Below are 13057 nucleotides of genomic sequence, written 5' to 3' on the forward strand. Positions count from 1 at the left end.
ATCGTGATAAGGTGTTTATTAGTTCATTTTGGCAGGCGTTCTTTCAACTGCAGGGAGCGAAATTATGTATGAGCTCAAGTTACCACCCGCAGTCCGATGGCCAGACTGAGGTGGTGAATCGAACCTTGGAGCAGTATTTGAGGTGCTTTACAGGTGATCAGCCTCACAAATGGTTGGAATGGATTTCGTGGGCTGAGTTTAGTTATAACACCGCTGTTCATTCATCTACCAATGTGACGCCATTTGAGGCCGTTTACGGAGTTCCACCCACCAGTTTGTTGGCATATATTCCAGGGACATCAAGGGTACAAGCAGTTGATGACTATCTTCGAGACTGATGTTATTCTACGTGAACTGCGCCACAATCTTTTAAGAGCTCAGGACCTCATGAAGAGTCATGCAGACCAGAAACGACGTGAAGTCACTTTTGAGGTAGGAGACTACGTGTATTTGAAGTCACAGCCTTATCGCTAGTCTTCAGTGGCCTTTTGTAAGTCCTTGAAACTTGCCCCACGTTACTATGGTCCATATCGGGTTATTGATAGGGTTGGTGCAGTGGCTTATAAGTTGGCACTTCCACCGGGTTCCCAGATTCATAATGTATTTTATGTTAGTTTATTACAGAGGCATTTGGGTCCCATTATGCAGGCCACACCACAGCTTCCTTCTACCTCAGTGGATTCTACAATTCTTCCAGAACCAGAAGCTGTTTTGGATCGTCGCGTTATTCACAAAGGGAAATACTGGCCAAGAAAGGAAGTTTTGATTAAGTGGTCCGGTACTCGAGTGGAAGATGCGACATGGGAAAATGAATGGCGCTTTACCAAAACATATCCCAACTTTATCCTTGCGGATAAGGATTCTTAAGAGGGGGGGAATGCTATTTGCATAGTGGTGGATGGAGTATGTGTATTGAAGTGGAGTACGTGGTGGTTGCATACGTGGCGGCATGTCCATCTATCCATCTACATGGTGGTGTAGTTAGTGGGTCTTAGGTTGCTGTTTGCTTGGATGTCAATAAATCACGTTGAGCCGGTCTTCGGTTGGCGAGATTGTTTTCCGAATCTTTAGGAGTATTGTTATGTTTTGATCATTGTATGGCTATTATAAATAGTCAGTTATATCTCAATGAAAAGGATATGAAAAAAGTCTAACTACTTCCTTTCTCTCTCTAAGTTGACAGACCCATTTCTTCTTTCTTTGACAGACCCACTTTCTCTCTCTCTCTACTTCTAACTTTTCTCCCAGTGCAAGCGAGCGGCGACGGAGGTGACGTCGGCATTGCAGTGTTCGCCTGAGACTAGCAAAGACTAGTGCACAGCCTGCCATCGTGGGCGCCGGGCTGCGAAGCGTGGTGGTATGTTATGGTCCATTGCAAAGTATGGGACTTGTCCCACATTGGAAGTTCAAGCTTCTGGTGTGAGGTTTATAATCTCTTGGGCACCCTCCCCTTAACAGCTAGCTTTTGAGGGTGAGTTCTACTCGATAGTTGTAACAGTGGTATCAGAGCTAGTCCTATGACTCCCAGTGCAAGCGAATGGCGACAGAGGTGACGTCGGCATTGCAGTGTTCGTCGGAGACTAGCGAAGACTAGTGCATAGCCTGCCATCGTGGGCACCGGGCTATGGAGCGTGGTGGTATGTTATGGTCCATTGCAAGGTATGGGACTTGTCCCACATTGGAAGTTCAAGCTTCTGGTGTGGGGTTTATAATCTCTTGGGCACCCTCCCCTTAATAGCTAACTTTTGAGGGTGAGTTTTACCCGAGAGTTGTAACAGCGACATTGAAAGGAGAAGGACCCGCCTGGGTTTGTTGTTGCTGGATAGATAGGCGGACAAGAAGCATCGGAGGTTGCTGTGCGGAGTTTGACCACTGGCTGTCAGAGATTTGAGACGAGCTAATCGTGGAAGCTGAATAGACAAGGAGATCGGAGTCGACGTTGTGGCGTCGTGTGAATTGTTGACGTAGATCGGAAGCTAAACTATTGTAGATCGGGGGCGACTGAATCGACGTGCATCATTGAATGATGAGATTTTGCCCCTTGTGTGTCGGCTGCCATTGTCAATATGTTGAGCCTACGTGCTCGTTTGCTGTCATGTCGGATTGCGAGAAAAACAAAAAGGGAAAAGAAAGAAGAAAAGAAGTAGTTGCAAAGTGTTGTGAATAGTGCTGATTCTGGAAGAAATAAGAAAAATAAAGAAGTAGCCTAGCAGTTTATGTGAAAAAAAGTAATGCATAGTGTTGAGTTAGAAAGAAAAAAGGAGACAAAGGAAGAAAATAGGAGAAGATGCATGGCCGAACGCACGATTAATGGAGGCTCGAGTACCATTTTACACAATGGCTACAAATTTGGTTCTCCCTAAAAAACTTAACAAACAAAATTATGATATATGATGCATCCAAATGAAAGTCCTTTGAGGCTTACTTGACTTATGGGCATTTGTCCAAGATGGCTAGCTATGATGAGCTAGTTGACGAGGAAAATGAAGCTACTCTAACCCCTTCAGCAAAAGAAGGAGCTAAAAGAACAAGGTAATTTAATTATAAGGACAAGAAGGCACTTTATACAATCTATCAAGTAGTGGGTGAGAGTCTATTTGAGTTAATTACCTTGGCCCAAACTTCTAAGGAGACGTGGGATCTTCTTTAAAAGGTGTTTGGTGGCGTGGAGAAGGTAAAGAAAATTTGTCTTCAAACTCTTTGAGCACAATTTGAAACATTGTAGCAAGAAAATTCAGAGTCCATTTTGGATTATTTTTCTTGAGTTATTTCCATAGTCCACCAATTAAGAAGGAATGGTGAAGAGATAAAAGATGTTCACAATATTGAAAAAAATTTGAGGTCATTCGATTAAAATTAATTTTGTGTCCATTACCATTAAAGAATCAAAAAACTTGGAGGAGATGACTTGGAACAGTTGATGGGCTCACTTCAAGTATACGAGAAAAGGCTCAAGGGTGATGACAAGCCCCTTGAACAAGTTTTGCAAACCAAACTCTAATTCCAAGAAATGCGAGGTGAATCAAGATGAGGGAGTTATCAACGAGAAAGAGGCTATGTCCAGAAAAGATGTGATAGATTCCAACCTAGGGAGACTAACCAAAATAATGATGGGGACGGATTTAGTCAAAGGAGATGGATCTAGTCGTGGCTATGGATGTCAGTCAAATTGGAGATATGATATATAAATCTGGCATGCAGTGCTATAATTGCAATAAGTTTGGACATTATGCCTCAAAACGTTACTCTAATAAGAAAGATTGAAAGTCAATTATGCTAAACAAAAAAAAAAATAAAATAAAATGACGGGGTCCTACAAATGGCTTATTGATAAGTGTCTTTTATACACTTATTTTGGTCTATAAACTTAGCATTTATACATTCAATGGGCATGATTTCTACTTGATTTGGTTCTATATATGGTTATGTAGATGTGGAGCATGTGTTAAAGCGGACATGGAGCAAAAAGAGTAATTTTTGGTGCATGATGGGAGTGAAATGAAGCTTGGAGGCATGGTCGAGTTTCGAATTAAAAAGAAGCAAAAGAGTATCAAAAACAAGAAGTTGAAGATGATAAAGCAAGAGACCAAAGAAGAAGGCTAGCGGGCTTATAGCGGTATGCATACCGCTGTAGCACCGCTATAAGACTTAGTCTCTGGAGCTCACGGTCTTACAGCGGTATGCATACCGCTGTAGGACCGCTTTAGGAATTATTTTCTGGAGCTCACGGGTCTGCAGCAACAAGCATACCGCGGTAGGACCGCGGTAAGGTTCAAAGCTTCGGTTTAAGCTCGTTTTAAGCCCGTTTCAGCCCAAATAAAAGAGAGATGGACTCCTTCAAGGGGTAGGACTTTGATAACCTAAAGAGAACTATATAAAGGCTGATTTAAGAAAGATTAAAGAGCTTTTGGAAGAGGGAGAAGACGGCAAGTCGAGGCAAAAAGAGAAGATTTTCTTGAAGATCTTCGGTTTTTGGTTTTATTTTTCTGTTCTTTCTTCTTTATAACATCATGAACTCCGTTTTTATTATTCTTTCGTTGGTTGAAACTATGTTAGGCTAAGTATTTTGTGGCTAGGGTGATTGATGAAACCTAGTTCAATGATGGTTTAATTAAAAGTATTTGGGTTTTATTTTATTCTTGTCTTTTGAGTTGATCGTTTATTATGCATTAATTCCGTTTTGATGCTTGGCCGCCATTAGAATGTGTTTGTGATTTATATTGCTTTCGAGAGATTCAATATAGATTAGCACTTGGTAATAAATGACATAAGGTTCGATAATAGGTAGAGATACCGTTATGCCTTGTGAAATCTTATTTTTGATAATCATTGTGGATAAATGCATGTTTGTATATTTGCAGATTAATTAGAGATAATTAATCTCATATGTGAGCATAGATTCGATTGACCATCGAGAGAGGCTTTTGATTAACTTAGGATTATCGATTTTCAGTTCAAAACAAGAATTATAAAACCCAATCACTGGAAGATTAAACCAATTATAGAACTAAGGTGGATTCATGAACCCTAGTGCATTAGATTTCTATATTTAAAACCTAAAGAGTTATTTTGTGTTTTCTTTTTGGTGAGTTAGTTTTAACTTATATAAAACTTCTATTGATTATTCTTTTAATTGTGTGTGACTTATTAAAGTTAATAGTGGTTAAAGTAGGGATTAAAAGCTAATCCTCGTGGGAACGATACTTGATTCATCATTATATTACTTGTTGCGATTCCGTACACTTGCGGGAAAGAAAAAGGCGAACAAGTTTTTGGCGCCGTTGCCGGGGATTAGTTCTTTTGATTTCTATTTTAGTTAAGATTACCTTTAACACTTGTGTTGCTTTCCTTATTCTTGACGCTGAATTATTTCAATTTTTGCTGTGTTAGGATTGAAATAGTGCATGCGGCGTTCAGAACGTCTTGATCTTGTCGAGTTTGATCCAGAGATTGAACAAACCTTTCATCAAAGGCGTCGTGAACAAAGAGCAAAAAGGGAACAACAGCAAGGCATTATGGCCGACAATGAAAATCAGCTTGTTCAAGTGGAGCGTACTGTTGAGATCAATGAGAGAGATATCTTGATGGGGGATTTCATGATGCCTCCAGTCGTTGAGAACCGGTCGAGCATAGTTTATCCTCCATATGGGCACGATAACTTCCAGTTGAGACCAGATGTGATAAATTTGTTCTCCAACAACATTCCATTCTATGGGAGAAGTGATGAAAATCCACACTACCATCTCTCTCGGTTTCTAGAGTATTGTGGCAACTTTAAGTATCAAGGGATCAACGAAGAAGCAATGAGGATGCGACTTTTTCCTCATACTTTGAAAGACAAAGCTCGGGAGTGGTTGGATTCACTATCACCTGGTAGCATCACTACATGGGCTGATTTGGTTCACAAGTTCACACTTAAATATTTTCCACCAGCCAAGATCAGCAAATTAAAGCATGAAATTTCGACTTTCCAGCAAGCTGAAATTGAGAACTTTCATGAAGCATGGGAACGGTACAAAGAATTGCTAAGGAAGTGTCCAAATCATGGGTTTTCTTTACCAGCTCAAAATCACTATTTCTATGCCGGGTTAACTCCTTACAGCCGTTCGACGGTTGATTCTACAGCAGGAGGTTCTATTAGAAACAAATCGGCTGGAGAGTTACATGATCTTTATGAAACAATGAGTGAACAATTTGTAATGTGGCCGGATAGAAGTTCAAATAGGAGAGCAGCTGGAGTACACGAAGTGGATATGAATACATTGATGTTGGCCAAGATTGATGCTCTTTCAAAACAGATGGAAAACTTAAAATACTCTCCATCAGTTAACATGGTGCAAGGATCTCTTCCAGTTTGTGTAACTTGTGGGGCAAACCATCTGTCATCCGAATGCCCATTGACCGTTAGGGATCATTCACTCACAGAGCAGGCTGCTTATGCGCAAAATTTCCCACGTCAACAAAATTTTCAGCGTCCACAAAATAATCCATATTCTTCAACATACAATCCCAGCTGGAGAAACCATCCTAATTTTTCATATGGCAACAATCAGGGAGTTCAAAACCCACCAAAACAAGGAAGACCACATGAAGAAAAAGGAGGATGGGAAGAAGCAATTTCAAAACTTCAAGAACGAAGTGAGCGGACCGATGCAGCCATAAAAAATATAGAGACTCAAATTGGGCAGTTAGCTAAAATTCTTACTGAGAGACAACAAGGCACATGGCCAAGCAATACTGAAGTTAATCCTAAGGAGCAAGCAAATGCAATCACTACAAGGAGTGGAGTGCAACTCCCGGAAATCCATGTTAAAAGACCAAGTGTGGAAAAGAAAAATGATGCCGAAAAGAAGATAGCAACTGAGAATAAGGAGCCCGAAGATATAGCTGAACAAGAAAAAGTGGTTTCATCACCAATCAAGCCTTATGTTCCACCAATTCCATTTCCTCAAAGATTGCGCAAGCACAAGTTGGATAAACAATTTGAGAAATTTTTGGAGGTGTTCAAGAGGCTACATATCAATATCCCATTTGCTGAAGCTCTGTCTCAAATGCCCAGCTATGCAAAATTTATGAAGGAGATTCTATCAAACAAGAGGAAGCTTGAGGAGCATGAAACCGTGATGCTAACAGAGGAGTGTAGTGCCATTTTACAAAATAAATTGCCACCAAAGTTGAAAGACCCAGGGAGTTTCACCATCCCGTGCACCATTGGCAGCTTATATTTTGAACGATCCTTATGTGATTTGGGTGCTAGCATTAATTTGATGCCATTCTCTATCTTTCAAAAGCTTGGTTTAGGTGAAGCAAAACCTACAGGGGTGTCATTGCAGCTAGCGGATCGGTCCGTGAAACATCCACGTGGAATTGTTGAAGATATCTTGGTAAAAGTGGACAAGCTTATATTTCCAGCAGATTTCATTATTTTGGATATGGCTGAAGATAGGGATATTCCCCTTATTTTGGGGCGACCTTTTCTAGCTACTGGACGAGCTCTTATTGATGTGCAAAAAGGACAACTCATGTTAAGGCTGAATGATGAGCAAATCACTTTTAATGTGTTTGAAGCACTGAAATTTCCTACGGCTTCAGATTCTTGTTTTCAGATTGATACTTTGGACAAAGAGATAGAAAATACATTCGCTTTGAATCAACCATCAGATCCTTGGGAAGCATGTGTGATGCACTCACAAGTTGAAGATACCGACTCGGCTACGATTGAAGAATGTGTCAAATATTTGCAAAGATCTGAACTTATTCAAAAGGGAAAGCAGTACAAAGCATTGGGCACGGGACCTCCACGACCTTTACCTTCCATTCAACAAGCTCCGAAATTAGAGCTAAAGCAGCTGCCATCCCATCTTCGGTATGCCTATTTGGGTGAGTCCTCTACTCTTCCAGTTATCATTGCTAAGTCCATTAACCAAGAAGAAGAGGAAAAGTTACTCCGGGTGCTTCGGGAACATAAATCAGCTCTTGGATGGACTATAGCTGATATAAAAGGTATTAGCCCATCTCTTTGCATGCACAAGATATTAATGGAAGACACTTACAAGCCGGTAGTACAACATCAGCGACGGCTAAATCCTCATCTACAAGAAGTGGTTAGAGCTGAAGTACTGAAGTTACTAGATGCTGGAATTATCTACTCTATCTCAGATAGTGCTTGGGTTAGTCCGGTTCAAGTGGTGCCTAAGAAGGGAGGTATTACAGTGGAAAAGAACGAAAATAATGAGCTCATTCCAGTTCGACCTATTACCGGATGGCGGGTTTGCATTGACTATCGTAAGTTGAATGATGCAACACGAAAAGATCATTTTCCCCTACCATTCATTGATCAAATGTTGGAGCGCTTAGCAGGTCATTCCCACTATTGTTTCCTTGATGGCTATTCGGGATACAATCAAATTCCAATAGCTCCAGAAGACCAAGAGAAGACAACGTTCACTTGTCCATATGGTACATTCGCCTACCGACGGATGCCGTTTGGTTTGTGCAATGCCCCTGCCACTTTTCAGCGGTGTATGATGTCAATCTTCTCTGATATGGTAGAAAGATTTATTGAAGTGTTCATGGATGATTTTTCAGTCTTTGGTTCTTCATATGACGAATGCTTAAAAAACTTGACACTTGTTTTGAAGCGTTGTGAAGAAACAAACTTGGTGCTCAATTGGGAGAAATGTCACTTCATGGTCCAAGAGGGAATTGTATTGGGACACCGAATTTCAGTTAGGGGTATTGAAGTTGACAAGGCAAAAATTCAAGTGATTGAGAAGCTTCCTCCACCCACATCCGTCAAGGGTATCCGCAGTTTTTTGGGACATGCCGGTTTTTATAGACGATTTATTAAGGATTTCTCCAAGATTACAAAACCTTTATGCAACTTGTTGGAGAAGGATGTAAAATTTACATTTTCTGAGGAGTGCCTAAAATCATTTACCACTCTAAAGGAAAAGTTAATTTCCGCACCTATTATTGTGGCACCAGATTGGAACATGCCGTTCGAATTAATGTGTGATGCTAGTGACTATGCAGTTGGGGCAGTGTTGGGACAACGAAGGGACAAGGTCGTACATGTGATTTACTATGCAAGTCGGACTCTCAATGATGCCCAAATGAACTATGCCACAACAGAAAAAGAGCTATTAGCGGTGGTCTTTGCTTTCGAAAAATTTCGATCATACCTCATTGGTTCAAAGGTGATTGTTTATACTGATCATGCCGCACTGAAATATTTATTTTCAAAAAAAGAGGCAAAACCAAGACTAATCCGCTGGGTCCTACTTCTCCAAGAGTTTGATTTGGAAATTCGAGATAAGAGAGGATGTGAGAATGTGGTAGCCGACCACCTCTCAAGATTGGAGCAACAAAATCAATCCGAAACAGGGGATATTAATGAAAAATTTCCAGATGAGCAACTTCTAAGAGTGGAACGAGCAAGCAGCGAAACAGAGGTACCATGGTATGCCGACTATGTCAATTACCTTGCAAGTAACATTGTACCTCCTGATTATGATTACCATCAAAGAAAAAAATTCTTTTCGGAGCTCAAATTCTATTTTTGGGAGGATCCCATCCTTTATCGTAGAGGAGCAGATCAAGTAATCCGGAGGTGTGTTCCAGAAGATGAGATGGAGATGATCTTAGAGCAATGTCATGCCTCCCCCTATGGTGGACATTTCGGAGCAACAAAAACAGCAGCTAAGGTACTCCAATCTGGGTTTTATTGGCCAACTCTATTTAAGGATGCTCATACCTTGGTACAAAAATGTGATAAATGCCAAAGAATGGGGAACATCTCCAGGAAGCACGAGATGCCCTTACATGGCATTCTTGAGGTTGAATTATTTGATGTTTGGGGCATTGACTTTATGGGGCCGTTTCCATCCTCATTCTCCAATTTATACATCCTAGTGGCAGTGGATTATGTCTCCAAGTGGGTCGAAGCAGTAGCACTACCAACTAACGATGGCCGAGTAGTGGTAAGTTTTCTGAAAACGAACATCTTCACTCGTTTTGGAACTCCTAGGGCCATTATCAGTGATGGCGGGAAGCATTTTTGTAACCGGCATTTCGAAGCTCTTTTGGCGAAGTACGGGGTAAGGCATAAAGTTGCTACGCCATACCACCCCCAAACAAGTGGCCAAGTAGAAATTTCGAATAGGGAGATAAAGAAGATCCTTGAGCTTACAGTGAGTACTTCTCGAAAGGATTGGTCTAAGAAGTTGGACGATGCATTATGGGCATACAGAACGGCCTTTAAAACTCCGATTGGTATGTCCCCATATCGCCTCGTTTTTGGCAAAGCATGTCACTTACCTGTTGAGCTAGAGCACCGGGCATATTGGGCAATGAAGAAGCTGAACTTTGATCTCAAGCAAGCTGGTGAGAAACGGTTGCTACAGCTAAATGAAATGGATGAGTTCCGGTTGGAGGCCTATGAGAATGCCAAATTATATAAGGAGAAAACTAAGAAATGGCATGATCAGCATGTAAACAGAAAACAATTTGAGGTGGGGCAAAAAGTGTTATTATTCAACTCACGTCTCAAGCTATTTCCAGGCAAGTTGCGCTCAAGGTGGTCTGGGCCGTTCACTGTTGTCAAAGTTTATTCACATGGCGCTGTTGATGTCACTCACGACACCAAGGGTACTTTTAAGGTGAATGGACAGCGACTCAAGCCGTATCTTGGGGAGGAATTTGCCAAAGAAAAGACATCCACCGAATTGAGCAATCCGAAATGAGCAGCAGCACAGTCAAGCTAATGACTCTAAACAAGCGCTTTTGGGAGGCAACCCAATTTTCTATCCTTTCATTTTTATTTATTTGTTGTTTCTTTTATTTTCTCTATTTTGCATTTGTTTTAAAGTGTTAGGTTCTAGGTTAGAAAGTGCCTTGATTAGGAGAGTTTATCACTTAGAGCCTAGGCTATATAAATAAAAAAATAAAAAAATAAAAAAAAAAAAAAAAAAAAATTTTAAAGGGGTAGCTCGCGCCATAGCCGCGGCATGCATGCCGCGGCCGCAAGCGCGAGCCAGCAGAGTTTCTGCTGCTCGCGGGCGGGCCGCGGCATGCATGCCGCGACCTTACCGCGCCACAGCAAAGTTGCTGTGGCTAGCGGGTCGGCCGCGGCATGCATGCCGCGGCTGCGCTGCTGTGCGGGTCGGCCTTAATAGGCCGACCCCCCCTAGCTTTTTACTCCCCTCATTTTGCTCTCTCTCTCCCTTTTCTCCCTCCCCCGCCTTCGCATCTTCTCCCAGCTAGCACCCAGCCCAATTTTCCTCACTCTCCCTCAAGAGCCCCCCCTCCACTCCCTCCACCTTCATCATTTAAGGTATGTGTGAATTAATTATCCATTTGTTTACACGATTTGCTACGTTTTTGTGCAAATGGGTGGTGAGTTGCTTGTGAATGGGAGTAATGAAGTTGTGGTTGGTGATGTTGGGGTTGAATTATTGCTTGTTTCTATGCTTTTATTTGGGAAAATTTCATGGATCCTAAGCCCTATTTTCTATGTGTCCTCTCAGCATGCCCACCAAGTGTTCGTTCAAATGCCCCAACCACACATCTCCACACAATTGCACACACATTGCATTAGGAATTGAGGGAATGAAATAACTTAAGTTTGGGGGGGGGGTCTTGTGGCATCTTTGGCTTCTCCAACACATTTAATTCTTAAAAAAAAAAAAAAAAAAAAAAAAAAAAAAAAACAAAAAAAAAACAAAAAAACTAAAAAACGAACAAGCCAAGAATTATTTGATTCTTTCTCTTATTCATTCTCATGATTGATTTTGTGCTTTCAGGACCAAGCCCAAGCAAAGATGGCACCCAAAACCCGCTACACTCCAGCCGCAAATAAGGGTAAAGCCGTTGCAACCAGTTCAAACACTTCCAAGCGACCGCGAGTTGATCCGCCACCCTATCCAATCTACCTCACTGCCAAAGCAGAAGAACGAGCTCGAGTGATAGAGTCATGGCCTCTCCACCGCGAGCGGGAAGTTGACTTGGCTAGCATTGCGGTTACTGGGGTTTCTGAGGTTATTCATGCCAAGCAGTGGCTCAAATTTTGTGCCAAGCCTCCCAAGATATATACCTCCATGGTTCGAGAATTCCTCGCCAACTTCAATGAAAACATCCTTGGAGGTGACGATGATGATGACGATGACGATGACGATGAGGAAGTTCATGCCTTCCATACCTATGTGCGCGGGGTATGGGTACCATTCAGTCCCGACATCATTCAAAACTTCTATCAAGTGCCAGCGGGGGCCGATCTCGCGGACCTAGAAGATTGGAATCAAGTGGCTCGCCTTTGCTTTAATGAAGACATCCCACCGGTGTGGCCAAGCCACAATGTGGTGCTCCATAATGAGCTTAACCTCAAGGCGAAGATGTTCCATTACATCTTATCTTCTAACATCGCTCCATCTTCACACATGACAGAGATATACCCTCCACGGATGCAGCTTCTTTATGCCTTGACCACTGGATATGAAGTAAATTTTGGTGAGCGTATTTTCCACCAAATCGTCGCCCTCGCCTTGACCAAAGGAAATAAGAAAAGGATTTACTTCCCCGCTCTCATCTCAGCATTATGCAAGCAAGCCAAAGTACCTACATCCGCATCTGAGCTTGACAAGACGAAGCCCGCACCGATCAATTTATACACTATTCGGCAGTCACATACTCAGATTGCCCAATACCGACATGCAGCTCGCATGAGAGACACAGCAGCAGAGGTCGAGGAGGAAGATGAAGCCGAGGAGTACCTGGAACCCGAAGCACCACCTGCAGTGAGACCACCGCCCCGACGCCGACCTGGAGGGGTCAACTTTGGCCCCACATTGGAGGCAATGCAAGCACAAATCCAAGAAAATCGAGCGGAACAAGATCGACAATTTCACATGCTGCAAGCAGGCTTGGATGTTCTCAGAGCCGACCTTCATACCCAGCACGAGGAGATGAGATCTATGTTTGCCCAGCTACTCCGGTCACAGCCGCCGCCACCTCCCGAAGACCATTGATTCACTTCGGCCATCCATGCACCGACTCTTCTGCCCAGGTGCCTTCCTTCCTTTTTAATGCCTTTCGAGCCCTTGGGACAATGGCTCATTTTAAGTTTGGGGGGATGGTTTTGATGATCCAATCATGCATTATATGTTAATCTACTTGGTCGTCAAAAAAAAAAAAAAAAAAAAAAAAAAAAAAAAAAAAATTGTTGGGTAGACATGCCATCAATGATGAATCTTATTTGGTACCATTTTGATGAAACGAGTAAAGATAGTGATGCTACTCATTTTGGTTTAGTGATTCACTATCCATGTTAGACGACTATTTGAGCACAAGTGTCAGGAGGTTAAATGCATAAGTCCCTATATAGACTTTCACCCTTAAAACCTCTTTGTGAGCAATTCCATCATCAAAAAAAAAAAAAAAAAAAAAAAAAAAAAATGAAAAGAAGAGTTTGGGGAAGATTAAGCCATGGTGGTAAATGTTAAGGAATGTGTCGACTCCGTGCATGTTAAAATTTGTGTGGAATGTGTTAGGCACACTAAGG

General features: G+C 42.0%; 1 protein-coding gene and 1 non-coding gene across 2 annotated transcripts; one reads left to right on the plus strand and one right to left on the minus strand.

Moving 5' to 3' along the window:
- Positions 1-4904: 4904 nt before the first annotated feature.
- On the plus strand, positions 4905-12827 carry LOC127804361 (uncharacterized). The gene is made up of 3 exons (XM_052341220.1): positions 4905-7604; positions 7698-10182; positions 12754-12827. Exons 1-3 carry the CDS (start codon positions 4905-4907, stop codon positions 12825-12827), a joined length of 5259 nt encoding a protein of 1752 aa, XP_052197180.1.
- Positions 5445-5551, minus strand: LOC127805391 (small nucleolar RNA R71). Its single transcript, XR_008024125.1, has one exon. It is a non-coding gene; the product is annotated as a small nucleolar RNA R71 (small nucleolar RNA).
- Positions 12828-13057: the final 230 nt, after the last annotated feature.

This window comes from Diospyros lotus, chromosome 6 (assembly GCF_014633365.1).
Source record: "Diospyros lotus cultivar Yz01 chromosome 6, ASM1463336v1, whole genome shotgun sequence".
NCBI lineage: Eukaryota > Viridiplantae > Streptophyta > Magnoliopsida > Ericales > Ebenaceae > Diospyros > Diospyros lotus.